We start from the raw sequence: 27,733 nt of genomic DNA on the forward strand, positions 1-27,733 counted from the left end.
ACCGACCAATCCGAGTAATAAACGTCGTGAAACTTGTCTCGGTGCAAGCCCAGACGAGTGAGAAGGGGATAGCAGCGCACCACCTCCCCGTCAGCGATGTTACCTTTGGGCGACATGGAATATCGACAGTCTTTTCTGGTTCGGATCACAGCTCGACGTGCCGGAAACCCGGGGTTGGCGAATCGCTCACTGGCTTGACGTTACCTTTACCGAGCCTGCGAATCAACGAAACTCGAGCCCACCGTCCTCGCATCTCTTCCTCAAAAGATCAAGGACTGTAACGTGTCCTGTACCATACCAGTCGGTCGGTACGGGTGGTTTGAGTGGTTTAGCTATGCTGCCGATGTCAACAGCAGAGCAGCAAGCCTTGTTCAAGCGCTCAAGTTGTGTGCCATTGGGATCACTACAGTGCCGTCAGAATTCACCATCCACACACCCAGAAACGGCCATATGCTGTGCTTGTTTACGCAACAGCTTCATGGTGGCGCAAACTGTTGGTTGTCTGATTCGGCCCTTTCGTTTTCAGCTCACTTATTCAGACGGCGAATCTCGGTTCGTGGTCTCGCTGATGGATGCGCAACTTGCGATATCTACACTGCCTTGGACGCTGGAAAGACGTTCGGAGAGGACGAGACAACATCTTCTTGGCGAAGCTATGACGTCACTCAAGGACCCCTACTCTTTGGTAAGCTTTCTTGGCATCTACATTGTCTCACTCACGACGGTTGAGCACTTGCTTCCATCAAGAGCCATCGCCAAGAGTGTGGTACCTCTATTTTGACCGGAATCCCCAAGGTAGACATTTGATTCAAGAGCACTGAAGTACTAAGGGGTCAGGACTGAGGACCTTGCTATCACTAACCATCTGTCCTAACCTCCGTCGTATACTCCGCAAAATACTGCATCACGGCGAGAACATCAGCGATCTGGTCAGGTGTTCCAAGTGAAGTTAGCCATATCCGGCCACTTGGGAAAGGAGCTTCTGTTCCCTGCATCAGGTCAACCGACCAAAGCATGGGTGGTGTGATGGGATGGCAATGAAGGAACCACAGCTGCAACGGGAACCGGGAGTTCGGCGCAGAATCAGGCAGTGGACCAGCACACATATTCAATTTGGTGGGTGAGAAACCCCATGGGGATGACAGGGGATGGCTTGGATGGCTTGAGCCGCTCTGGGGAACCTAGTAGCCTCCATACCAGCATGACGAATGTGAGGTCACGAATAGCTGCGCCGCAGAGTTTCGAAACAACGTTCCCCTTGTGAAAAGAGCTGACTTTTACAATGTGGAAGACCACCAGTCACAGGCGTGAGCTGTCGAGGTTTTACTTGTTCCTGGAATAGGTATGTAACGAAAGAGAAATGAGAGAAAGGTGGACAGTCAGCAACATGGAAGGTCCTTGAGGGGTTCGAGACAAGTTCATTCCAAGTGGAAGATTGCCGCCAGACTCGAAGTCGGTCTGCTGGGCAACCCGAGGCTGGAGAATAGTCGGTAGGATCCAGTGATTTTCCTGGACATCGATGTCCCTTCCCATCCGAGGTCACGGGGTTATTGCATGTACGATCCCTACTACTTTTAATTTATGTGAACGGTTGTGCCTCCCCCAACTTCCTTCTTCGGTCACGATCGGCTGCAGTGCAGCACCCGGTAGGGAGGTGGTCAAAGCCCTTGGTTCGATGTCCGAGACTGGTTACCATGAGCTGCTGCAGAATGGCAGAGCTCCGAATGTCGAGGAAGTCCTAGCCATCCAACTCACCAAATAGAAATGAGCAGGGCAGCCGTGGTCTTGGGTACTTATGGGAGAGAGCAACCGGTGTTGTTTAACAATTGCACATGCACCGCTTTTATTCTTCCCTACCGGACGTCTGCCTTTATGCCCCTTGAACAGCCGCATCGAGTCCAAGTCTCCGGGTAACTGTACCTCTGCTGAACACAGTCGGCCTTGTTATTATCAGCCCGGTTGACATCTCAGCTCGCAGCCTCGCTCCTTCTCTATTGCAATGCCGCTTCCCAGGAGACCTTGAGCAACACGTACACCAAACCCACCTGATGAGTGCAGTGAATGCCCGAGAGAGAGACAGATTCAACCTGCCTGATTCCTTCCAGGTTCAAAGCAAGTGGAACCCGCTCTCACGCTGCCTCCTGCCCGGGCCTTCACTTGGTTGCCCCTTCACTTTGTCGGAACTCCGTACGTACAGAGCCCCAGGGTCCAGGCTTCACTTGCTGCCGTACTTCGTCTGCTTGTTATCCTTTAAAGCTCCTTTACTTTTCCCCCTCTTCCTCTTCCACCTTTTTTTTTATTTTCTACCGCAAGTCAATCCTTGGCTTTCACTCCCTACCCTTCACCTCTGTTTTCGAGACACTCCTCTTTTGGTTGCCGAAACACCTCCTACAAAACCGCCCACAAAGTATCGCTACTATCAGCTTTCCTCCGACCTTGATAACCGCCTACCTCCTCGACCCTGGTGGTATATGCCTCCATAGCACCCGATTCCAATATACGATTTTGGACCTTGCCTTGGGCAAACCCACGACACGATGTACAAAATCGGCAACATCTACTTCATCGCCGCCGTCGCCGTCATCGGTGAGTCCATCTCCGTCACCACTGCTATGAGTCCATCTCTGCTCTAGCCCGCTGCTTTTCAAGCTAACCACTAGGGGGCAAAAGGCGGCGCGCTATTTGGCTTCGATATTTCTTCCATGTCAGCTATTATCTCGACTCAGCCGTACCTCTGCCAGTTCAACCAGCTCGGCCACAACGAAAAGGGCTTGTGCCTCGGTCCTACCAACGATGTTCAGGGTGGTATCACAGCCGCCATGCCTGGTGGTTCGTGGCTCGGCGCTCTCTGCTCTGGTTTTGTCTCCGATACTTTCGGCCGCAAACGCTCCATTCAGATAGGTTCTGTGATTTGGTACGTGGTCTCCGCCTCAACTACCTCTCGAGAACCAAGGACCTAACCATTTCTTGCAGGATTATTGGTTCCATCATCGTCTGCGCGTCTGTCAACATTCCCATGTTGGTTGTCGGCCGCATCATCAACGGATTTTCGGTCGGAATATGCTCTGCCCAAGTCCCTGTCTACATTTCCGAGATCGCCCTTCCTTCGAAGCGCGGTCGCCTTGTTGGTTTCCAGCAATGGGCTATCACCTGGGGCATTCTGATCATGTTCTTTATCTGCTATGGCTGCTCGTTCATGAAGGGAACGGCCGCCTTCAGAGTTCCTTGGGGTCTTCAGGCCATCCCTGCCGCCCTCCTCTTTCTCGGCCTTGTCTTCCTCCCCGAGTCGCCCCGCTGGCTTTGCAAGAAGGACAGATGGGACGAGGCAAAGGATGTGCTTACCTTGGTTCACGGAAAAGGAAACCCCAACTCCCCGTGGGTGCACCGTGAGATGCAAGAGATTCGCGAGATGGTCGAGTTTGAGCGCGCCAATGCTGATGTCAGCTACTTCGAACTGTTCAAGCCCAACATGATCAACCGGACCTCGATTGGCGTTTTTACTCAGATATGGTCTCAGTTGACCGGTATGAATGTGATGGTATGTCTTCCTATCCTTGCTCCATGTTTCACCAAAGTCATCGCTGACCACCAACAGATGTACTACATAACCTACGTCTTCACAATGGCCGGTCTTGCCGATGGAAGCGAGAATGCCGTCCTTCTCCCTAGCGGTATCCAGTTCGTCATTAACGTCGTCATGACGATACCGGCTCTTCTTTGGATGGATCGCTGGGGCCGTCGTCCGACCCTGCTGGTTGGTGCATTCTTCATGTGCCTCTGGCTCTGTGTCAATGCCGGCTTGTTTGCTGTCTATTCACGACCTGCCCGCCCTGGCGAGTTCACTTCCCCGGCCGAATCCATGGCTATTACTGGCGCTCCAGCCAAAGCCGTCATTGCTTCAACTTATCTCTTCGTCGCATCTTTCGCGCCCACTTGGGGTCCTGTTTCGTGGACCTATCCCCCGGAGCTTTACCCGCTTCGTCTCCGCGGAAAAGCCGTTGCCCTCTGCACTTCCGCCAACTGGGCTTTCAACTTTGCCCTTGCTTACTTTGTTCCTCCTGCTTTTGCTAACATTACCTGGAGAACCTACGTCATCTTCGCTACGTTCTGCGCGGCCATGTTCATCCACGTCTTTTTCATGTTCCCCGAGACCGCCAACAAGCCCCTTGAGGAAGTCGAGGAGATCTTTGACGATACCAAGCCTGGAGGTAAGTTATCACTCCATCATATGAGACGCCCTGTTCTTTTGGTCAAACGTTAATCTGAAACCATTTGTACAGCCATCAAGTACATCGGCACCCCCGCTTGGAAGACAAGAAACACTCGCAATCTTACGCTCAAGCAGGAGCACAACGATACTCTCTCGTCAGAGGAGAAGATTGGCTTTGAGGAGCACGCTCACAAGGAAACCACCGGCAGATGAAACACGATAACAATGCTCACTGCAAGCCTTCAAGGAGCAACCGATAACTGCTCCGAAATATCCGCCTTTGTGGTACGAAAGATGGGGGGCAATCTAGCTCGTGTATTGGTCTTCGAAGTATAAGACATCATCTGAAAGGTATGCTGGATGAAGGAGAAGATTCACAAATAACGCCGTCATTGCGGTGGTTCGACGGATGTATGCTTAGGGAATATCAGCTACGAGAAGTAGTTTTTTCCATTAGCCCTCAATATATGCATCATCTCAAAAAATGTCAAGCCTCGCTTACTCTTGCGAATGAATTGGAAAACACATGACGAGATTATTGCTATTGTGGTTTTCCCGCAAGGTTATCTGCTGCTCACCCGATCACCGGACTGTGCATAGCCGCATCCGTCAAGCTGGTCCTGTCAACGACTTTCGAGATGCTCTCGACTCTTTACTAATCCAGGTAGGTAGACGACACCTTCTGCTTTGTGACGAGACTCATGCCCAGGCAATGTACCCTTGGCCAAGGAATATGCTCCAACTGACTAATATGGTACGTAATCCAGCCCCTCAAGTTGGCTGCAGCAGTACCAATTTTACTTACTCAAACCGGTTTTTCCTTTAAGCGGAAGCTGAACTTTGCGCGATCCCAGCTGTACCTGCATGCCATCTCGCAAACTGTGGTAAGTCATGGTTGAGCCCTATGACAAAGCTTTTCCTGGGCTTAGAAAATAACTGGTTTGGATGAATGAAACTGGTAAATCTTGCATGAAGCTTGCTCATCAGTTGCGAGTTTTTGCCGAGGCATTAGCACCAATACGATCGAAGCTCGTGAGAGAAGATGGAGGAGGATATGTATAAACAGGATGCTCCATGCTGTCACTATGGAAGGTAACTGTTCTACTTCCGAGTCAACCAAGTGGGAGCGTCACTTCATACTCCTTCTCGAGTAACGACGATGAAGCAGACAACAGGCATTCTTTTGTCCGCTACGGGAGCTTCGGCTTTCTACGCGGGCAATATCAACTACTTCTCGCCATCCCTCCGTCACCCATCCCTGGGTATTTCGATTCCCAAGGTTGCGGCAAGGACGTATGAAAGCTTACCATGGAAGCCTGGGCAGCTCAACTTTACACACGGCGTTGCTTCAGGAGACCCGTACGATGACAGCGTCATTCTTTGGACACGGGCGGCACCAATGATGGACAATGACCACTCCAATACCACGGTCAGCGGAACCACAGGGCTGTTCAGCCATGAGACTGCGGAATTTGTGTTCTTCAGCAAGTCCAAAGTGTGTGTTGACTGGAAGATTGCCACGGATGAAAAGTTTGAGAAAGTAGCCGATGAAGGGCGTGTGTGGACAAGTTCGGACATTGACTTTACTGTCAAGGTGAGAAGGGCAGCATTGGGATGGCACGCCATAGTCGAGAGGCTAACTATTTCAACAGGTCGAGGCGAAGAGGCTCTCCCCGTTCACTACGTACTACTATCAGTTTAACATTTGCGATTCCTACAACAACTCGCCGGTCGGTCGGACCAAGACACTCCCGGCAAAGGGCAAAAAAGTTCCTTCTGATATCAAACTTGCCGTGTACTCGTGCAGCAACTATCGTAGGTCTATTGGCTGGCTCATTTGGTAATTCAGCTAACCGTTTGGTCAGCCCAGGGCTTCTTCAACATGTTTGGAAACACGGTGAGGAAGGATTCGGTCGACTTTATTGTCTTTTTGGGTGACTACATCTACGAATTCCAGAACGGACAGTATGGTTGGGGTGATGCTCTTGGTCGCATCCCGCAGCCAGACCGGGTAACATATACGTATGTTGGCACTTTGTCTATTAGTTATTTTTCCGTTATTGACATGTGTCTAGCTTGTATGACTACCGAAGGAGAATTGCGACGTACCGTACCGACTTGGACCTGGTTGCCAACCACATGAAGTTTCCTTGGATTCAGGTGTGGGATGATCACGAGGTATGTAAAAGTTATTGTTGTCCTCGGAGCACACAGCCTGCTAACCACAACTGTGAATCGCAGGTGGCGGACAATACGTGGCGTGATGGAAGCTCTTTTCTGCAGAACAACGAGGACTCTTTCATTAGTGACGGCGGTGTGTCGACAGATAGCCGCAAGGCAAACGCCGTTCGAGCTTATTTTGAATGGATGCCCATCCGTCAGGTAGACATGGATGATGGCCTGCGCATTTGGAGAAATTTCGAATTCGGCGACCTCTTCGACCTCATCATGTTGGACACGCGGCAATATGACCGGTCCATCACCAACATATACACTGTAAGCCACTATTGTCCGCCCCGAGTCTGCATTATCAACTGTACTGACATCCTTCATTTTGCGCTCTAGAACACAGGATACATCAAAGACATCTCCAACGACACCTCCCGCTCTCTCATGGGTCCCCGGCAAGAAGCCTGGTTCTACCGCACGCTCAAGGAATCCTCCAAGCGCGGCACCAAGTGGCGGCTCATCGGCAACCAGATCATCTTCAGCCAGCTGATCGTCAGCAAGGACATGAACCTGCCGTACGACTACGACGCCTGGGACGGCTACGTGGCCAACCGCAACCGCACCTTTGCTACGCTCTACGAGAACAGCATCACCAACAACATCATGCTAGCAGGCGACTCGCACGCGTCATGGGCGTCTGACCTCGTCTGGCTCGACAAGCCCATTGAACCAGGGGAATACGACCCCATCACGGGCCGCGGGGCAATCGGCGTCGAGTTCGCCGTCAGCGCGGTCTCGAGTCCTAGTCCGCTGGGACAGACTGTCACGATGGAGGAGACGGAGACGGACACGAATCTGTTGACGGGCTTTAATAAGGAGCTGCAGTGGACGGATCTGTATTATAGGGGGTACACTGAGTTGTGTATCGGGTATGAAGGGGTGACTGCTCGGTTTTACGGGTCGCCGGATATTAGGACGAGGAACGGGTTTGAGGTGTCTTTGGCGAACTTTACGGTCAAGGATGGGGAGAATAGACTGCAGAGATATGGAGAGGAGATGGTGGCGAGCGTGGATGGGAAAGTGGAGTTTGGAAGTTTGCAGAGGGGGAAGACGGTGACGACTAATTTGACGTATGATACGGAGGAGAAGAGGTGGTTTGTGTTTGGGGAGCAGTGAGGAGGTGGTAGGGATGTTTACGAGCGGAGGGGATGAACGGACAGGTGGTGAGTGGGCAAGGGATATCCAGGACGGGGGGTTATCGAGAATAAGATATCTCGGTTTCTCGTCCCTTGTTTTTAACACAATGGTATTTCTAATAATGCCGGAGTTCTTATGTCTGAAGAGACATGTCTCGGGCTTGGACCGGGACTCTGACATGGGAATATCAGCAAATCAACGGACCTTTGGCTACCAGTTGCTGCCCTCGCTTGCGGCGAGCATGACTGAAGCTTGAACGAAAGAGAATATGGAGAATTGAACCACAGTCACATCACCGATGGCGGAGTCTTCTCCTCTTGCCCCATTGTATATGGAAGTCTGTGCGTGGTAGAAAGCCGGTGACGTTATGAGAGGAGTTGTAGTCCATGCGTCATCTTCTAGTCACCACGTGTTCATCACCAAGCTTAAAAACACGGAATACTCCTATGGTCGACGTTAGTCTCTTGACTCGACTGTTCCAAGAGCATTACGAGTACAAGAGCTCATGATTGGGACTATTTCTTCTCTGACGACAGTCGCCAACTTACTGGTTAGTTTTCTCAATGACCCGATTACACTATTGATCAGACTGAGGAGAAACCAACATCCCGACGCTTGCGTGTTTTCCATGAGACACACGTCTGCCGCATCACGAAACTACCATTCGTATTGCCTCTAGAACCCATCTGTATTGCTGCTTGCCCAGTGGATATATCTCCCGTCGAAACTCAGAACTCAGAACTCCGAGGCAGGGACTCATCACATAACAGCAAGGAATCGGTCAGCGTGTTCCATGAATATCATTGCCCGAACGTGTATAACGAGCTGAAACTCGATCATCAAAGAACCGCCGAACGGAAGCGTATCCTACACACACACACACCATGGCCAGTCACCAAAAGGCCAAAGGCATCTCCGCCACCCTCTCTCCTCCATCAACAAAACCCGCCGATCCAGGTGCCGGTGTGGTTCCCGAAAACCTCTACCACACGACCCTGACGGTAATCGACCACCACGCCACCACCTGCGGCGCCACCACCTGCCTGCAGGTCCTCGGCACGCACACCACTCTCAAGGACGCCCGGGCCTTTGCCTACCACGACGCCCTCCGATCGCTTAACTACCAACCCTACGACTTTGCCATCTACGCCACCCGCGAGAACTTTGGCATGCCTCCTCCTCCTCAGAAAAAAGGGCAAGTACCAACAGCAGAAGCAGTAGCCGCAGCGGTAGCAGCAGCAACAAAGACACCCAAACCCACAACAGCCGCAGCGAAACTTGCGGCGGAGGAGTTGGAAAACGAAAGTGGTTACTCGACAAGCACAGGCACCTCGGACACGGAGAACAACGATGGGGAGCCTCCCGAGGTCTGGCCCTACGGCGACGAAGTGCTCGTGTACGCCAAGGCGCGTGCCGGCGGTCAGGAATTCCTCATTGGCGTCGTCGAGAAGCCCAACACGGAGCATCTGGCTTCGGCGGGTTCCATGTACGGGAACGTTCCCTTGCTACCAAAATCGCACAAGACCAAGACTACTACTGCCTTGCCCCAATCGAAATTTAAATCATCAAAACAGCCACCACTTGGTGCTGCTGCTGGCTTAGAAGCCGAAGCCGAATCAGACGAGACAGAAGAACTCTCGTACGTAATCCAAACCAAAACCGACTACAACCAAGCCCTAGCACCAGGCCAATTCGACGAGCTCGAGGAGCCCGAGCCCGAGCCCATGCCCACCACCACCACCACCACCGCCGGCGCCCGCCGCCATCATCACCCCCCCCGCCGCCGCCGTTCCTCGTCCATCACCCGCCTCTTCCAAGCCTGCGAAATCGAAGGTTGTTTCCCGCACAAGCGCGACGCCGTCGACTTTGCTCGGCGGTGGCTTGACACCCAAAAGGAATCAGGCATGTTCGTCCAGTATGATGAGCGCGAACAGCTGCCAAGGTCTTTTTTCCTCCGAGCCCTCCCGACAGATCAACAACGACAACAACAACAAGAGGAGGAGGAGGAAGAAGAGGAGGACACGCAGCAATGGCCGTTTGGAGAAGACGTGCTTGTGCATGCTGTTGCGTCAACGGGGGAGAATTATTGTGTGGCTGTTAGAACGGTAAAAGGGGCGAAGGAGAGGTTTGGGAAGAAGGTGCCGAGACGGGGCGGGAGGGAGATGGATAGTATGGGGATGGAGATGGATATGGATATGGAGGTACCGAGGGGGTTGGTTAGGGAGGAGGGGATGGAGGAGACGATGAAGGGGCGGAAGGAAAAGTGGAGGATGAGTTATTATGAGGATATTCCCACCAAGATTTGAACATGAGTGGGTTGGTTGGGTCGGGGAATTGAGGGGGTTCAGAAACAGATAGTTAGTTGTAATGGGGTTGTGAATGGTGGTTTGGTGATTCAAGGTGGGAAAAGCGGCCGGAGGATAAAATGGCAAAGGTAAACGGGAGGAATGAATGGGGGTTGAGAAGGGTTGTTGGAGTTGTTAAGTTCGGAGACTGACTGCCCTGGGGTGAAAGGGGAAAAATAATGGAAATGGAGCATAACGAACAAAGGGGGGTTCTGATGGGTTATTTACTGTGTATGCTGTTTGATCGATCCTAGGGTTTGAACTGTGGGTTTTGTTTTTCTTTTTCAGGGGGGGGGTTTTACTGTCTGGGTCGGGTCAGGCAGGGGTCAGGGGGGGTCATGGATCGGCTCGTTACGAATCGGGGAAAGCCGAGAATGGCACGAACACACGACCGTTGGGTTTGACGGCAATGCGAAACAGACTTTTGTTTTGGTTGGTTGCATTATAGGACGTTTTCCACAAGTCGTTGTTTATGCTGGAGCTCGGGATCAAATCGAGGTGTTGGGAGATTGGAGACGAAAGGCTCCATGTCTCGAGTTGGTCAAAAAGAAAGAACAATACGACGTACATTGGGGGTAGGTAGGAACGTTTGGCTTGGCTTCACCAACACTGTCGATCGCTTTTATGAATTGCTGCTTCTGGGATTGTTGGGGGCCCAAACATCTCGTGTTCAGGCAATTGTTATCGTCGCTGTCAGAGCTATCAAACGCCACAAGAATTGAGATAACAGCTGTAAACCTGATATCCAACCACAACTCGCCGGGTGCCTCATTCGTGGTTTGCTTCTTTTGGAGATTGGAAATAGTGAAATAAAAACACCCGTTCAACAAAAGTGGGTGCAACTTTGGTGTTGTATTTGTCGATCCTCCAACCAAATTCCTCATCTAATGCTTCTCTGTAAACTTCCTTTGACAAACCTTTCCCGCAGGCAGAGCCCTTTCCCGTAAACTTCCGGATCAACGTGCCAATCTCGAACATGACGCGTCCGAGGGAAAAAAAGCCACCGTTTTGCGCCATTCCCGTGCATCCCGCGTATCTCTAAAAAGGGGTATATATCATGAAAGGAGGAAAAAGAAAAGCCCGACCGAGCAGCCAACCAACCCAGATTGGTTTTCAACAAAGGGATGAACAACAGACCCCAAAACAATCTTGGGTCCAGCCGTATTGGGTTTCACCGAATGACAATCAAGCATGCAAAAGATGCCTCCAACTCCACTTCCTCCTGCTGCAAGATGACGATGACCTAGAGACGTCTTCGCATGCGAGGAAGTCTTCGATTCGCTGCTTGATATCGTTGGGAAGTGTATCAATGCTATCATTCAGCAAATCCAGACATACTCGTGACGCTAAAAAAAAAAAAAAAACAGTGTTAGACCATCTGTTCATAAACTAGGAGTTTTCACCAGTGTACACGTACGGACAGAAGCGTTCTGCTCGCCAATCTCAATGGCAATGTTCATGCGTGTCGAGTTGTAGCAGCCAAAGGTGCGTTGAATGGCAAGCATGCGCCGCCAGAGGAGCTGGGTGTCGATGTCGTTGTAGTCCCTCATGTCTTCGATGCTGGAGCGCAGGGATCTCGTGCTTCGCAGTGAGCTGGAGGAGGATGATCTGGAAAGCGACGTGTGCTCCTCGTCGTCGTGAGATGATTCGACCGGGCACGGAGTTATGGCGTCCTCGTTGTAATTTTGCGGTGAGGATGCACGGCTGTAGAAACTTGGTCGAGCGCAGATGGTTCGGAGGAAAGACCTTTGGCGAGTTCCAAGGGAGCTGGGTAGGTTTGACATGACTTGAGATGATCGAACCTCGTGTGTTCGAGGTGAAGCTGATGATAAGGTGTGTTGAGATTGTGGACAATAATCCCTGATTGATGTAGAACCTGAATCGGTCTATGTCGACGATACAGTTGGTTTATTCGTGCGGCTAGAGCCGTGTGTTGGTGGGTGAGATTATTTTTGGAAGGTGATCTGTTTTGACGAGTGCGTATATGGCTTGGGTGCAGAAAACTGGTGACAAAGAGAGAAAATGGCAAGACGAAATAACAGGGCCGAAGAGGAGGGTCGTAGAGCTTTTTTATGGACCAGACACGGAGATAAAGAAAGTGAGAAAAAGAAAAAGTTTGTCGTGAGAGTTTGCATGAAGTCCGAGACTGCCTGACATGGGGGTTGCCTACTCGAACTGAGCTGTCACCCTGTTCACTGGGACCGGATCGGCAGCAGGGGGTCTTGAAAAGAAAAGGCGAACGAGAGCTTAATCTCCAATGGGGGGCCCTAAGGCGGCGTTTGCTAGCTAGCTTTGCTCATGCCGCCTCGGTGATTCCATCACCCTCGAGCAAGGAGCGGAGGGGGGTGGGTGGGTTGGTCCGGATGGTCCAGCCGTCAAGGTGAAGCTGCATGAATGTTTGTGTGGAGCACCTTGTTGCTTAGTTCGTCTGTGACTGTGCCATGTAAATGGAATACCTAATCATGGACCCAACCCAACTGTGCCGAGCACAGCCGGCGCGTTTTGCTGACAGCGCGTTTTGCTGACTGACACTGACAGTGACAGAGTGTTGACGAAGATGGAAAAGGCCATCATCCTCTGATGGCGTAGATCTTTTCTCATCGGTTTGCTCTTCTTGAAGGTTAAGCTTTACGCCCTACCTTGACAGTAATCAAACCGCAAAGCATATGCTTGCTTAGGTCACAAAGAGGGAGGGGGCAATCAAACAATCATTCAACTGACCAATGGCTGCCATTGGTTGCGGCATTCATCGATCAACCACCACCACACACACACCTCGACAACAACTTCCTCGCTCTATTCGCTTTCACTCGCCTTATCATCACTTGCTAACAGCAGGGGTGTAGAGCACATCACGCCGCCTTGGGCTGCCGTTATCGCATTTTCACCATTGCAAAAGCCGATCATCTGCCCGGACGAGTGCCGACCCGCGAGCGGTACATGGCGACGGTGACGTTGATTTCTGCAACTCTGATGGCGTGTTGCTCCCATGACGCGGTTTAGTGTCATGACACCGCCCATCCTCTTCATCCTGAAGGACAAAAAGAGGGTATCGCATGATGATATCTGGTCTGGTACATGCATCATCACCTTGGTCTGGATGCGCTGATGGGTGCGTCGACGTTGACGACCAGAAACGACCAGTCTGAACCACGGCAGGGATGGCGGAGCGGGGCATTCATCCATGTCTACGTTCGGACCAAGGACCAAGGACCATGGCATTGATGGCGGCATCGATCCATCTCTGTCGTTCGGTTTCGTTTCCGGCCGGGGTGGTTTCTCTGGTTTTTTTTCTGTGTGTGTCAGGGTGCGCAGATCTCGACCTGAAATAGTTCAAGCTTTGCAATTCTTGCATTCCGGGAAGCTGCGGAACTTTCATCGGTCAAGACTCACAACCGCCCCTCCCGGAAAAAAAAAAAGAATTTTCATTTAGTTGCTTGCGTCCTTGAGCAGGAAGTGGCGGGACTCTCCGCTGAAAGTCCTCCACAAACATCCAAATACTCAAAGGGTTTGCTCAAAGAAAGATCGACGGGAGTCAACAACCATACTACAAAGAGTCATCACGGAGAAGCGAGAGAGGTTTGTAAATCTTGTCTCACTCAGATCGCTCGGCACTTGGAGCGGGTCAGGGCAGATTTAGGGCTGCAACAGTACACTGTATTTCACGGCATCATGTGCCCCCTCCACTAGGTACCTGAACCTGGAAGCCGTCGATCAATCACTGCACTGCAATCGATGACTTCAATTCCGCGCACCACCATGCCAAGAGAGCTCGGTAGTGTACAAAATTTGTTAAACACTAAACACCAGAGCTATAAAACACTTGCCCAAAATTCAAGTCCAGGGCGGACTTTGCGCCTTCATTAGAAGCGACAAGTCAAATCACATTTGGTTTTACTCACATAGCCGGTCTAGAGCCAGTGACACCGAGCCAAGCGGTTTTTTACCGGGCCATAGTTGTTGTGTAAGTGGTCTGATCTCCTTGTTTTTCTGTAGCCCACTTAGACATCCAATCTCCTCCTCCGCATCAAGCATGTGGATAATCTGAGAGCGGGGGGCATTCAACCCATCATGCCGGATTCCGGAACCATGATTTGCAGGGCGGATCAAAAAATGGCGGAGTATTTCAAACTCCGTTTCAAGGCAACCGTGAGTGACATTTCATCGACTACATCAAGCTCCAATAGTCGAATGCTCGCCTCGCTCAAAACTGGGAATGCCCTCACGTACACACGCGCGCGCCTTAGAAACTAGTGTAATTTGATGAATTTCCACTTTCCCGCCTGTCTCGCACCACCATCACCACCTCTCTCATCAACGCTCGCCCAATTTCCCCCATCTTCAAATCTCTTTCAACCTGACCTCATCAACCTCCAAATCACAACCCAAACCTCTCCAAAAACCTCACCACCCTCTCCCCAACCACATCATACGCCTCCTCCGGCAGGAAATGTCCCCTCCCGTCTTCAACACCCACCACCTCCAATTCCACCCCATCCCCCACCCACTGATCCCCCTTCTTCTTCTTTTCTTCCCCCTCACTCTCCCTACAATTAACAACCCCCCTCCAAACCCCCTCAACATCCACCCCCCCACCCCTCCCCAATTTCTCCCAACTGTACATCACCAACGTATCCACCTCCAACCTCCTCCCCTGCTCCAAATCCTCCACCTGCTCATCCACCTCTTTTTGTGCACCAGCCTTATAATCCTCACACGTCCACCTCACCGTCTCCCCACTCTCAAACAACTTGACATGCACTTCCACCGCATCATCACTCATAATCCGCTCTTTACTATCGCTTGCCGACCCAACGAGCCGTAAATGCCCGCCGCGCACCCACTTATCTACCCCAAACGCTGTGATCATCGGCACGGCGAGCTCGACGTTCGCTAGCAGCGGCCAGTGGAAGTAGGTTTGGGAGTTGGTAGGACAAGAGAAAAAGTCCCATTGGCATTTGGTGGGGAGGATGTCGAGCATGATTAGGCCGGTTATGGTCAAGTTGTGGTGTGAGAAGAAGGACTTGGTTTCGTCGGGAAGGGAGGAATCAGGGGAGGTTTTGGAAGTGGCGTCGACGGCGAGACGGTGGCAGATGCGAGCGCCGCGGTCGTGCCCTGCGAGGATTACTTGTCGGGGTGATGATGATGATGATGGTGATGAAGAAGAAGAAGAAGAGGAAGAGGAAGAGTTGGTGCTGAAGACCTGGGCGAGAGCATCGAGCAGGGCGTGGCCGACGGCGCGCTTCGTGTGGTCGCCTGTACCGGCGGAGATGGGGGTGCTGATGCCGTAGCCGGGCAGTTCGGGGATGAAGAGGGAGACTTTGGGGAGGAGGAGGGGGACGAGGTGGCGCCAGCTGTGAGTGAGGAGAGTTAGTTCTACCTTGGAGGGGGGAATGGGCGGTGTGGACAAGGAGCAAGGGAAGTGTTGTGAAGTGAATTGGTGAGGTAGGTCATGGCATGTCGTGTCAGGGCAAGTGGTCAGTAGGTAAGTATCTACATACATGAATGCAGATTGAGGATATCCGTGAATGAGAGTGAGAATCGGACCGCTGTCGCCCAGGTCAGAGGTGTAGCTCACCACTTCCGAGCCGGAAGCAGTGGGCGTTACGTTCCGTTGCAGGGCGGGATAGAAATTGTAGGTTTCGACAGGCTCGGTCATTGTGGGTGGATGGCTGGTAGTTGGTGATGATGCTATGATTCAAGTTGATGGTTATTGTATGGGGGTGGTGAGATGGCTTCTTATATGGGAGTAACCTAGCGTGAACCGTCAACGTGGTGGGAAGTCGAGAGTGGAACCTCGGCTCACCGTGATCTCGCCACCAAACCGGTAGTCTACTGTGTCGATCCTGAATAACAAGTAGCCAAGAATTGGTGTGATAGCAACTTCCATACCCCCTTGAACAGTTTACTATTATGTTCGGGGGATGGTGATGATGCTTCATTAACTCTCTTTCTCCTATTTCGACCATACGTTGACGATTCGCTCCAATACTGTTTCACTCCAGTTTATTCTACAGTTTTCCCCTGGAAACCCGGTTAGCTTCTACTTGCGGAGCGCTATTGACCACTTTTAGGCTGGTTAGGTGGCATTCCTGGCCGGAACAGCACCGGGTTCGTTGTTGACCGCTGTGAATGGAGTCAAGTTCGATACAAGAGTGTGGGACACCCGGTGGGACATGATCAATAGTTGTTCTTAGCCTGGTTTTGGCGTGGTGTGGGCCAATAGCAGCGCCATAATACTGAGTTCTTTCCCTTGTCAAGACGTTGCAAGTCTCGCGTTAACAAACTGTTAAGCATTGATATGTATATCTTCTATCCTCCTCTTGACGGCCGAAACCGATGAAATGATGCCCGGGCGGGACAATATGCGCTGCGTCTTTCCAACCCCTACAACGTTTCAAAGGATATCCTGTTTAAAGATCCATGCTCCCCATAAGCCAAACGTGGAGAGGACGAGCATCAGCACAGCGTCCATCTCGCGGTAGACCCTGTATCAAATAAGAACTAATACTCATCGTCTTCATCCCCTTCGTCCTCCTCGTCCGCCATATCTATGATGAGCCCGCCTTCGTCATCTTCATCCTCGTCATCATCCTCACCCGATATCTCATTCCCCTCTTCGTCATCCTGGAAATCCGCATAGTTGCGCCCATCGTAATCATCCCCGCTAACACTGCCGTCATCGTCGTCGTCATTGTCGTTATCATCGTCTGAGTCCGGGATAGGGTTATTTCGGCGATGGAGTTCCAGCTTTTCTGCGAGGGTCAAAGGCCTGGCGGGGGGATCTTCTTCGTCCGAGGAGTCGTCCGAGTCCGAGTCATCACTATCGCTCGTGGATGATTTGTTTTCTTCGTCCTCATCCTCGTCATCATCTGTTTCGGAAGCCGGGGGCCGTAATTGGCGACGGGACCTATTTTTCTTAGGCATCGTTACCTCCTCCTCATCTTCCTCCTCGTCGTCCTCCTCGTCTGACACGACTTTGTATAGATGCCTAGCTTTCTGCTTGCGTCGTTGCCTCACCATCTCTTCTTCTTCTTCGTCTTCATTGTCATCCGAGATGACCACGTGGTCTTTGGGTCTTTCACCAGCCTTACTGCCCTCAGGACTTTGCTTCTTCTCTGTGGTCGACTCGTAGCCCATCTGCTCATCCTCATCCTCATCATCCGAAAGCACAACCGTGGCGCGGGCACGGCGTCGACTCTCATTGCTGATACGCGCTGCTTTCCTGGGTGGTCCATCGTGTTTCTCTTCCTGTTCCGAATCCGATTCCAGAACCCGTTTCCTGCCGGAGCCCTTGGAGCGAGAGGGTCCAGCTCGGGGTGATGAAGTTGACTCATGATCCATCGTCGAGGAATCTGACGGCTCCATGCTGGAGAAGCGAGCACTGTCGCTTGGACCGAGGTGAGGATGTTGATGGGCGTTGTGTCCAGAATGAGACGCATCATCGGAGTCGTCAAGGATTTCAATCGGGCCATTGTCAAAATCAGCTAAACGTACTGCATGGAATGGCCCTTGTTCTTCTTCATCGCTCGAAGCTTCCTCCTCCTCTTGGTCGCTATCATCTGTCACGACGACAAGATCATCTCCACTTTCCGACCCCGTGCCCCCATCCTCGCTAATTTCTGAATCATCGATCCCTGAGCTCTCATATTCATCGGGCTCCTCATTCACAGACTCGTCGTCCAAATCATTGTCAGAGAAACTCCAGTCGGTGTTATCGTTTTGTTTCTTGACGAGCTTCTCAAAGCGCCGGATGCCGGTTTCATAAGAGAAGCGTATGAGGGGTTGAAATATATTTTCCGTGTCATTGCCTTCATTCTGTGTGTATTCCAGTGATCGAAAAACGAAATCGCCTAGACCTCCAGTAATGCTGTTGTCGACAGCGAACTCGCGTGTCCTGGAGGGGTTGCGCCAGCAATACATGTACTCAGCATCCTCTCCAACGCCTGGCTCCTCTTCTTGGGTTCGCACAAAATAATGGCGATTCTCTCTGTTTGCGCACCAGCGCAAAAGCCTTGCCGGACAATCGGCATCGTCAATAACGCAGAACACCCTGCTCAACTGAGGGCAAAATTCCTTGAAGTATTGTTCGTATTCAGGCCGCTCCGATAACAGATAGGTATCAAGGCAGCGGCCTAGCTCGACGTCGATCGCCAGGTTCCGAATTTGATCTGAAAAGCCTGGTATTTGGAAAAAGGGAGGGACAGCTTTGCCGCCTAAAATCACGACGTCATTCTTGCAATCCCAACGGATCGTATTTCGGCCATTACGGAAGGTGAGGAGGTCGGGAAATTTCTTGAGCACATGCTCGCGGCTTTCTCGGTGAACAGCCGACATGACACGGGCGGGGACCGTTTGCTGCTCAAGTATATGACTCTCCCAAACTTCCAACGGATTGTTGGGCAGGTTAGCTAGCTGGAAGAGGATGCGGAACTCATAAACGCGTGACTTTGCCGTCAGGTCGGGGCAGAACATCTCCCAGATGCGCTGGCGAAGCTCATAAGGCAAGAGGGTAAACTTTGGGAAAGACTGGTGATGGTTGCGCCTGGCTTGGCGAGAGTTGGGGTACTCGTAGGTGTGTTCGGCAAGGTCGTCATCGTCGTCGTCGTCGTCGTCTTCATCCTCGCTTGAGTGGGACTCACTTGCTTCGAGGTCGAGCATCGACGCCAGAAGCTGGATACCCCTACTGTTACGTGTCAAGACTTCTGAGGAAGAGGCCTCATCGCTGGAGTCGTCCGAGTCCGAAGAGGCTTCCGAATTGGACGCCGAATCAGAGCCAGAGTCGGACCCGGACTCGTTGTCATTGCTCGCGTCCGAATTGTGTTTGTCTAGGTCCAGGTGATGATCTTGATGGTCGGACTCATCTGACGAGGAGTCGGTAGCCATTTTGAATAGCCCAGCCGATTGGATTATAATGGCACGTATTGTGTGTTGTCTTTGTTCTTCGCGTAGATGTCCTGGATGTTGTTGTGGAATGGGAAGACTACCTAACCTCAAGGTATGGAAACGCGTGCAGCAGTGTACTGGTGAAGGTGGGGCTCCGTTCACATCTGCCGGAAAGCTTAAAATCCCAGGGAACGGAGCCTGCCGAGGGATTGGTAGGGGTCACTGCAGTAAAATACAGCGAATGTATGGAGTTCTGACTTCTGCCGGGAGGTGCACGGTTACACTCGGCCGCCGAGGACAGTGCAGTGCGTTTACACCTGACTACTGGGGGAGGTGCTACTGGAGCTCCAGCAACGTCCAGCAACGACAACCTGACCTGAATTCAGGGCAGATGGGAACCTTAGAGGTAATGGCAGGGACTTTGTACCCGATCGCAGGTGTCAAGTCCTTGAGAACAGACGACATACCTATCGTATATTCAAATATGGGCTTCAGGTCACTAGTATATAGGTCTCTAAGCGGCAAGCCATAAGACATCTCAAAGCTCATGACAGTTTCCTGTGTCAAGAGAACTTGAAAATCTACACCTCTCCCCCAGCAGCTCAAGCAAGGGATGGGCTATTTTATCCCCAGATGTAACTGTAGAGGTATCCTTGGAGGGTAATTGAAGCATCCAAGAACCTGCTCAGCACAAAGTGGCATCTGATCCGATGCTCCTGCTGATCTTCCTGTCACCAATAAGCCTTCCATGGGAGAGCCCTCCTCTCAAAACCTCCTACATCACTTCCCTTGCCCGGCCGAGGGCTCGTGTTGCCGCATCCGAGGTCACACGTCTGAGCAATCCGGAGGCCTAGTACAGAGCTACACGCACAACATGATCACCATGCTTATGTAGGCGTAACGCAGTGCTCATGATCCACCACTTATTCTAGATGTCCGGGAAGATGTCTCTTTTTTCCCCCACGACAGAACTTGCTGTGGACCGCACTAGGGTATACTCCTGTGTGTTTACCCTTGACGTGGGAAATGCTCCGAATGTTGGTTGACGACCTGCGAGGCCAGTACAGAAAACCAAAAAGTACGCATCCTTTCTGCAGAGGCCGTCAGGCAAGGGATAACTCCTCTAGGGCGTCCTCCTGCGTCATACCACCGCAGCTTGCGAAGCAAGAATCGATGGGATGATCAGGAGCCAAAGGCAGATAGATTGTAGCCATGGACTTCTACCCCCATAAAAGAAGAATCCATTCATAGGTTCTCCTTAGGCCCACCCGCAGTCCCTGCACCATCCCCAGCTACTCTTTGTCCACCCAAACCACCAGGCGGCATCCTAATCCCCAACGCCGCCATCCTCGCCGCCACGGCAGCTGCCCCACCGCCGCCGCCGCCGCCAGGCCCTCTACCACCACCTGGATGCGGCGCCGACGTCGCCTCGTCCACTTTGCTCTTCTGCAGCGAGAACGCGGGCGCGATCCAGTCGCCACAGCTACATCTAAACCCTTGCCACGTGTACCTCCCCACGGACGCCAGACACTTTTGGTTCGGACACGTTAATCTGCCCTCCAGCTCACCCTGCTCCAGCGTCGGGCGCATCCACGACAGGGCTTCGACAAAGTAATGTCCGCAGTCCCTTTCTTTATTTCCTTTCCCTTGGTGCGGGACAATAAACGGCTTCGTCGCCAGTGTTCTTCGACACTTTTTGCATCTCAGACTTAGTGACGCCGCACCGGCCCCCGCCTCCGCCTCTTTGGAGCTGTTGTTCTCAGCAGCAGCAAGCTTAGCAGCCTCCTCATCCTCGAACCGGATCCAATCCGGCACCCGGCCAATCCTCGTTGCGTCCTCCACCTCGCGCTTGTACAACCATCGCTGGTAGGCAGGGTGGTTCTCGACCGCGTCGTCGCCTGATTCGAGAGGACAGCCCATGGTCCACCATAGCTCTAGCTGCTCCATGAACCCGTCGTTGGGCTCGGCGATAGGTCGTGTCTGTCGCACCCAGTTGATGGCCTGCGTGACGGCGCGGCGCGCGGGCGTGGACGGGTCGGACCGCCCGAAGCGGTGCGGGTGTTTCCAAAGGAGGTAGGCGACGATGGCGGAGACAGAGCGGGACTTGCCCATGGCGCAGTGGACTAGGACGGCGCCGGGTTTTGTTTGTTGTTGTGATGTTATGGTGGCGGTGGGTGGCACGGCGGTTATGGCTTCGGAGTCCTGCGCTGCCTCGTCGTCGCCGTTGATCTTTGCGCTCGCGCTCGCGGGCGTAGCAAGTACCGGCGCATTATCCCCTCCGAGTGCTATCGAAGCTGCTTCGTCACCGTACAACCCGCGCTCAATGAAGCGGACCATCTTGGGGAAATGAACCAAAATATCGGCCTCCTCCACGTCGTCGATGTCGATGCTAAGATGTTGGACATTGCGAAACGCGGGGTCGGCAGGGAGGGTGTAGTTGATGACGGATAGGATGTGCGTGATCTTGTGTTCTTCGATTAAGCGGGCGCGGCTGACACCGAAGATGCTGTTGCGAAAGACAAAAAGGCCATGTTAGTTCGTTTCCCTTCTCGCGAGTAAAACAAAGAGAAGCAAGGTAAGCTTTCTTGCGACAGGAGGATGGGATGGATGGATTGGCAGAGAGTCCGGACGGAGATTGTCGCGTGCGACTTACTTACCCTCCTACGAAGAGATCTTCGCGCCCATTGATGCGATTTAGCGCCATTGCGACCGGTCTTTCGGGTCACTTTTGGATATTTCCAAGGGCTTTGGGGTTCTGTTCGATTTGGCGCTACCAAAGAATCCAGCACGTCAAGTTTGTGAAGCAATCGCAAGGCGAGTTGCTCGTCCAGCTTCTGTCGCGTATCAGTAAATTTCGAAATCATTTGTTGCCCCTCATCGCTGCGGGAATCCCGAAATGGGTTGGTTACCGTGGATACGAATCATGTACCATCACATGGAGAGCTACATAGAACGGTGTACCGTACAGTGACCGTCTTGAAATACGTGGTTCCTGTTTAGCGAAAGTGTGTATTAGCCGTCCGTATCTTACTATCCATTACACGGTATTGTACCCTTGACTCGGCATGAACGGGCGAACATACTATGACCGTTTCATGCATCCAGTACCGTACGATTGTTTACCTATCGCGAACCTTGGTCGTTCAATCCACGTCCGATACAGGCGTGTTGCATGCTCGGGCATGGGCAGTTGTACCCCCCAGTTCCATCATGCGGGTACCTTGGATTGTATGTACTGACACAAATTGTGACAAACAAACCCTGAGTGTCAGAGGACGGATAACAGAGGGGATGGCCCAGGGCGAAGAACAAACAAAAGTGACCGACTGCCCTGCACGAATCAAGCAACCAACCAACCCCCCAATTTTCAAATTCCATCACAGACATTTTTGGTAGGGCTGTGGCAGTGGGGTAACCTGACGGCGCCCGCTTCCTTGTAGGGCTGAAAAAGACATGCAAGTTGTCTCACATTCCGCCCACAACAAACAGACAATGTAGAGGTACCCAACCGCCGCCTGAAAGAGCATCCATAGCCAAATGGTCATTTCAGACTGTACCATAGTCCATTCTTCCTTCAAATCAGTCATGTTGACATAATCACATTTCGCTACTACAAGTCTGCTCTCTGACTGCTACTATTCATCCGCTACTATTCAGCCGCTGCCGCTGTCAAGTCTCCCATAAAAGTACATCGATTGCTGCTCCTGACCATGACCACACCAAAGACGATGTGTCAACTTTTGCCCGCGCCCTCAGAGATATGTCCCGCACGCAACGCCGCAACCCTACAGCTGAAGACTTCACACCCAAACTCCGATAAAAATCCTCAATCCCGTAAATGCTCCAATTAGATGACGTCCTTTCCCTCCACGGCCCCTTGTGCCGCATGATCTGAAAACTAATACCGCTCTGCATGGCGATATCTGACCTGACCAACATGTCACAGCCATAAATGATACCATCCATCACCCCCAACCGTTGCCCCTCCAAATAGCAAGGCCCAGTTGCTTGTATCCAAAATCACAACATGTTGCTTTCCCGCTTCAACGAGGGGCTGCTGGTCCTTCGTCCATCATGCAAGCGTTTTCAAGCATATTGGTCCATTTCCCACTCGTACCGGCATGACTGTGTTTGAGGTGTTGCCGGAAGTGGTCTGCTCGGAAGAACTTCTTGCTGGCATTGCACTCGCGGAACTTGTGCACGTCCTGTAGATGCCGGATACGGTCCTCCCAATCTTGCTCACTAGCAAAGATGCCTGCAGCATTGCGTCCAGTACGGGCAAATTCCTCACCACAATAACCACACGTATCAGCCTCGCCTGGCCTCGTGCTACTGTCGTGGAAGGCACGATCGTATGTCTGAAGCGCTGAGCATGACCAGCTATGACGACGGACGTGCAGGGAATTCTGATGGCGTTCCGCCTCGTTCTTGTTTTTGAACCGGTTCCCGCAAAACGAGCATCCGTACTGTTTCTCTGCTTCGTGTAGCCTGGTGGGAAAAGTGTCTGGGTTAGTAACGTGCGTCGCTGGACGGAAATGATGCAAAACCTACTTCAAGTCCTCTTCCGTGTCGAACTTCTTGGGCTTTTTCGGGCAGCATTCGCACATGTATGGGCCCTTGAGCTTAGCCGCTACGATATTGCTAGCATTTTTCGGAATCTCGGCAAGTTTCCTGGAAATCCCCAGCGTCCTATTGGACTGCTCAACCGATCTTTGCGTATAGTCACCCGAAATCCTAGGATGCGGCGACTGTGCCGCACCTGTCCGGCTGATCGACGATCTTGGTGAAGCGGTGAGGCTGATGGGTGTGGCATACGGGCTCCCATTACCCATCACGTCTGTCGGCGACACCCCGCCAGGAGATACACCGTTGGGAGACAAACGGCCAAGCGAACTGTTACTTGCTATGCTGCTAGCAGTCAGATTGCCAATATAACTTCCGCTGCGACTAGCAGCCGACAAGCTAGAGACAGACCCTTGTGAAACGACAGTCAGCCTCGGGGTAGGCGATCCCCTGTTCAGGCCTGACGTATCACTACATCTATCAATCGGCGTGGGCGAGGCCGGCCGCTTTTGACCGGATTGATAGTAGCTTCTTTCTCCGCCCATGTCTCTCCCCGCATGGTACAGCTGCGATGGCGAATAGTGTGATGACCCAGTCTTGTGTCCTCGCTGCCAAGACCCGCTCTCCGTTTCTCTTTCGTTTTCCCGGTGCCTTTCCCTCCACGAATCTTCGATCTTCAGAGTCCGCATGCGTGTTGTCTCCTCCATTGGAAAGTCATTGTCCTCGTCGTCTTCGGCATTCAGAAAGCCGTCATCCAGCATCAACGAGCTCTTTGTCCTGCGCGCTCTCAGTGGCGGAGCACGGTTGAAACCGCTGTTGTCAAACCCGTCAGTAGGGCGAAACCCGACAATAGCTGGGCTTGGTTGACCTGTTTGGGGAAACGGGCTGGGAAGCGAAGATGCCGTAGTGGGCGACGAGGCAAACCCCGCTGTGAAAAGCCCTGGCTTTGACCGGTGTGGGAGGGAAAGCTGTGGCAGACTGGCGTGGCTTGGACGAGAGCTATGTGCGTCGTTCAGGGAATTACTGAGTCCGCCGCTTTTGTTTAACCTGTTCAACATTGTCTGGTCGATCGCTGCGGTACTGGGACGAAACCCTTTCATGGCGTGGAGGCCGAAGGGCGACGATAACTGCGATGATCTAGGAAGAGTCACAGACAAGTTAGTTTCGAGGCAATGGCAAACGACGATCATGGAAAAGCAAAGGAATCGCAGTACCTGACACTATCAAAACTCTGATAGCCCTCGTCATGGGGGTTTTCGTGTTTGTTCGGAAGCGCTCGCCGTTCAAATTTGAATGATTCGCTCTCAAGGCTGTTGGGACCGTCATTGCGCATGAATTCGGAGTCTCTGTAGTGTTGTACATTCGGATCGACGGGGCCATCGACAGGGGCAAGTCGTGGAGGAGGTAGCGGAGGAGGCGCATTGATCCCGTTCCCTTCTGAGCCGTGAATCGCCATAGGGGTCGAAGCGGTCGAAGGTGAGAGATTATCGTTTAGTGGGATGCCAAAGGGACGACTCGCAAAGTGCTCCCGAAAGCCACCATCGCGGCTTGATATAGAGGGAAGGGGCCCATCGTCAAAATCCCTCGCGGCGCTGGTATAACGGGGATGCGTCTGCATTGGTACTGCCCGTGCTGCCATGGCAAATGGCAGAGGATAGGCGCAACTATGCACAGGGACTGCTAATGCCACAACCGGGAAGCTGAAGTACGAGGCGATGTAGCCGCGTGGTTGCCACCGTTAAATACGAACCAGCTCGAGCCAAGGCAAGGCAAGAGAATGCAAGGCAACTGCAGATGCGGCTGTAATGCGGAAAACAAGCCGTATAAATCCAATGTGACGTTTCGCGAATCGAAGGTCTCAGCCCTGGACCAGACAGGCGCGCGGTACAATGACAAGTGTTGGCCAAGAAAGAGGCGTTGTTGGAATTGGATCGGTGTTGCCGATGCAGCTGGTGTTGAACGGAATGCGTGATGTAGCGGGCGATTGGCTTTCCCGACAAATACCCTTCAGTTGGTGCGGTAGAATGCAAGAAGAATCGGATCGCCTTTTGGTGTGGAAGACAGGACTGGATTGAGGATGATGACAAAACAGACCAGAAAAACCAACTCCACCTCGTCGAGACAGCCGGTGGGTGTAGCTAACAGGGTGCTTGGTGATACATATATAGGTGGTTATAGTCCGGGTGGTGGGCGGACTGGCAGGCCCTGGGGACCGTCGTCGTCGGCTCCGTAATGCCAAGCACGACAGGTACCTCGTTTGGGGTTGCGTGCTTCTGAATGGTGGACGCCCTGAGGTCCTGGACCTTGTATGAATATGTCGGTAGAGCGTGACTGTAGGGTTCCAGGTTGGCGGCGGCGGCGGCCAAGACACCAGACAGCACTCAGCAACAGACTGCGCAAGGTACGGTCGGTACAGGCAGTTAGTTGACACTGCAGGTTTATTGCGCGCTTGACTTCCACTTATTCTGCACCTCAGGCGGCTGGAGACACAACAAAAGCGGTGCCGTGGTGGTGGTCTGGCTGAGGCGATGATGGACGACTGAACTCTGGACGGACTCGGAGCGGGAGGACGACTGGCGACGGGAGGATTCAATTGGGCTGGAGGGGGGGATTTAGGCCATAGAAAAAGATTTGGCGGAGACGAGTTTCCGGTGGAAGAGGCCCGAGGCCATAAAGAGGAAGGAAGTCGGATTACGGAGAGGCTGTGGATACCTCTGGGGACGGTTCCAGTCGCCGTTGCTGGCAGCTGCTTCTGGTTGGCTAGTCGTCCTTGCCCCTGGGACCGTTCCAGCTGGCCTGCCAGGGGAGCGAAGGGTCGATACAGCGTGTATTACGCGGTATTATCCGGAATGCATTAGCGTAAGGCAGGTATTCACGTGTAATGCCTTTGGACAGAGATGGTAGCGGAATCGGCAAGTTCAAGTGTGGATTCTGGGGACATGGCATGGTACGTAGAGCCAAAAGTACAATGACCTGTTCGTTTACTTAGTGTAGTTAGTTGTCTGACGATATGGCCGCGTTACCCGACTGCTTGGGACGGTGAAGCAATTGCCAAGTTGTACATACATCTGTACAATAACAATCGAGTCGGTATGTCAAAGACTCAATTCAAGGTCAGGATTCCTTTGTCGTGCGCGAGGCCCAGACAGTCAAGCATGGACATAATACCTTGGCCAGAATCAGAGGCCGAAACGAGGGGAAAGGAAGGGGGTAGTAGGTAGGAGGGGACTACTGTCTCTGAACCTTGAATCATCCTCACCATTCATGTATCCATCCCCCGCACGGAGAGAGAGATGCAGACTGATGAGTGCAGAGGCGTATCTGCGCACCCTTGACGCGGGCATTCCCACGCTTTGGTTTCTGCCGCAAACTGAAGTCCAAACCCCGGTTGGCTCTGTCTGCAGCTTTCAGCCCTGGACAGGAGTGTCCAACGTAACATTACAGGGTTTCCATCTCAGCTGTTAGCGCTTTCCCAGCGTAACATCCAAGCACTCCCTTTTCCGCGCCATTTTCCTTCGGTTCGCTGGTCGCACCTGCTCCACTTTGCACTCGCTACGGCATTAGTTCCACAGGAAAAATGGATCCCGCACGCCCTAAGAGGCTCGCACAGTGATACTTACCCCCGCCAAGTGTATGGAATACATACACTTTTTACGTGCAAAGTACCGCTTGCCCTACTGGGTGCTTCTCTTTACCCCCTGATACATTTACGATTAGCCGTACTATTCTGTAAAGCCATTCATTCTGTTATCTGATCTGGTAGGGGAACAGAAACTTGGGCGAACGGAAAAGTTTCCGGTCCCTTTTTCATGTCCATCTTTTTGCACTAGTGTACAGCCTCAGCGATCGGCGGTCTGAAGAGAAAAGATGGAATGATTGTTGCTGTTAGGGCTGTCGTTGATCCAATCATCTTTGTCTTGTTGATTCAGCGTTGTCGCTTGGCCGAGAGTTGGCAGTACTACGGTTACGGTTTGATTTCCTTCCACTTGAACGGTATATGCGTACTGTACGTGTAAGGGAATGCTTTTTTACTTCTGTGGTAACGTAAACCTGGCGGCCTATCTCGATGGCAGCCTCAACCGTTTTGTCCACGGGGTTCTCCGCTGCTGTCTCTTAATATCTGCTGATTAATGTGCATTACTTACCCTCTGCAACTTGCACCTGGAGTATGGCCGACGAACAGCTTTCCCGATTGAATTTTCTAACCCCCAGATCTTGGTCATAGTCGCTTCTGCCACCGCCATCAACTCAAGCCTCGCCGGTCGAAAGCCAAGCATCGAGTCCACAACCCACTCTCTGTGTCTCATGGTCTACAGTCACATGAGGATGAGACTAAAGCTGATCGACATACAAGCGCCGGAGA

The 27,733-nt window shown here is 52.3% G+C and overlaps 9 protein-coding genes across 9 annotated transcripts; 4 read left to right on the forward strand and 5 right to left on the reverse strand.

Annotated features, from left to right (window-relative positions):
- Nucleotides 1-2,537: 2,537 nt before the first annotated feature.
- NEUTE1DRAFT_112298 (uncharacterized protein) lies at nt 2,538-4,423 on the forward strand (the record flags this gene model as incomplete). The annotated part of the gene is made up of 5 exons (XM_009855294.1): nt 2,538-2,586; nt 2,671-2,914; nt 2,974-3,538; nt 3,596-4,208; nt 4,281-4,423. 5 exons carry the CDS (start codon nt 2,538-2,540, stop codon nt 4,421-4,423), a joined length of 1,614 nt encoding a protein of 537 aa, XP_009853596.1.
- Nucleotides 4,424-5,252: 829 nt separating this feature from the next.
- On the forward strand, nt 5,253-7,555 carry NEUTE1DRAFT_103223 (uncharacterized protein; the record flags this gene model as incomplete). Its single annotated transcript, XM_009855295.1, has 7 exons — nt 5,253-5,289; nt 5,323-5,804; nt 5,863-6,025; nt 6,076-6,232; nt 6,286-6,388; nt 6,452-6,706; nt 6,776-7,555. 7 exons carry the CDS (start codon nt 5,253-5,255, stop codon nt 7,553-7,555), a joined length of 1,977 nt encoding a protein of 658 aa, XP_009853597.1.
- Nucleotides 7,556-8,361: 806 nt separating this feature from the next.
- On the forward strand, nt 8,362-9,882 carry NEUTE1DRAFT_86506 (uncharacterized protein; the record flags this gene model as incomplete). The annotated part of the gene is made up of 3 exons (XM_009855296.1): nt 8,362-8,775; nt 8,935-9,055; nt 9,257-9,882. 3 exons carry the CDS (start codon nt 8,461-8,463, stop codon nt 9,880-9,882), a joined length of 1,062 nt encoding a protein of 353 aa, XP_009853598.1.
- A 1,224-nt stretch (nt 9,883-11,106) lies between these two features.
- NEUTE1DRAFT_46679 (uncharacterized protein) lies at nt 11,107-11,471 on the reverse strand (the record flags this gene model as incomplete). The annotated part of the gene is made up of 2 exons (XM_009854440.1): nt 11,107-11,267; nt 11,339-11,471. 2 exons carry the CDS (start codon nt 11,469-11,471, stop codon nt 11,107-11,109), a joined length of 294 nt encoding a protein of 97 aa, XP_009852742.1.
- A 2,828-nt stretch (nt 11,472-14,299) lies between these two features.
- Nucleotides 14,300-15,607, reverse strand: NEUTE1DRAFT_86510 (uncharacterized protein; the record flags this gene model as incomplete). The annotated part of the gene is made up of 3 exons (XM_009855297.1): nt 14,300-14,428; nt 14,483-15,275; nt 15,423-15,607. 3 exons carry the CDS (start codon nt 15,578-15,580, stop codon nt 14,300-14,302), a joined length of 1,080 nt encoding a protein of 359 aa, XP_009853599.1.
- Nucleotides 15,608-16,172: 565 nt separating this feature from the next.
- Nucleotides 16,173-18,906, reverse strand: NEUTE1DRAFT_131478 (uncharacterized protein; the record flags this gene model as incomplete). The annotated part of the gene is made up of 1 exon (XM_009855298.1): nt 16,173-18,906. The coding sequence occupies one exon, from the start codon at nt 18,805-18,807 to the stop codon at nt 16,426-16,428; it is 2,382 nt and encodes a 793-aa protein (XP_009853600.1).
- A 1,146-nt stretch (nt 18,907-20,052) lies between these two features.
- NEUTE1DRAFT_86514 (uncharacterized protein) lies at nt 20,053-21,511 on the reverse strand (the record flags this gene model as incomplete). The annotated part of the gene is made up of 3 exons (XM_009855299.1): nt 20,053-21,049; nt 21,119-21,313; nt 21,465-21,511. The coding sequence occupies 3 exons, from the start codon at nt 21,509-21,511 to the stop codon at nt 20,053-20,055; spliced, it is 1,239 nt and encodes a 412-aa protein (XP_009853601.1).
- A 1,279-nt stretch (nt 21,512-22,790) lies between these two features.
- On the reverse strand, nt 22,791-25,009 carry NEUTE1DRAFT_124168 (uncharacterized protein; the record flags this gene model as incomplete). The annotated part of the gene is made up of 4 exons (XM_009855300.1): nt 22,791-23,295; nt 23,359-24,183; nt 24,418-24,507; nt 24,585-25,009. 4 exons carry the CDS (start codon nt 25,007-25,009, stop codon nt 22,851-22,853), a joined length of 1,785 nt encoding a protein of 594 aa, XP_009853602.1.
- Nucleotides 25,010-25,175: 166 nt separating this feature from the next.
- NEUTE1DRAFT_117926 (uncharacterized protein) lies at nt 25,176-25,460 on the forward strand (the record flags this gene model as incomplete). The annotated part of the gene is made up of 1 exon (XM_009855301.1): nt 25,176-25,460. The coding sequence occupies one exon, from the start codon at nt 25,260-25,262 to the stop codon at nt 25,443-25,445; it is 186 nt and encodes a 61-aa protein (XP_009853603.1).
- Between the last annotated feature and the right edge of the window lie 2,273 nt (nt 25,461-27,733).

Source organism: Neurospora tetrasperma (assembly GCF_000213175.1).
Source record: "Neurospora tetrasperma FGSC 2508 unplaced genomic scaffold NEUTE1scaffold_5, whole genome shotgun sequence".
NCBI lineage: Eukaryota > Fungi > Ascomycota > Sordariomycetes > Sordariales > Sordariaceae > Neurospora > Neurospora tetrasperma.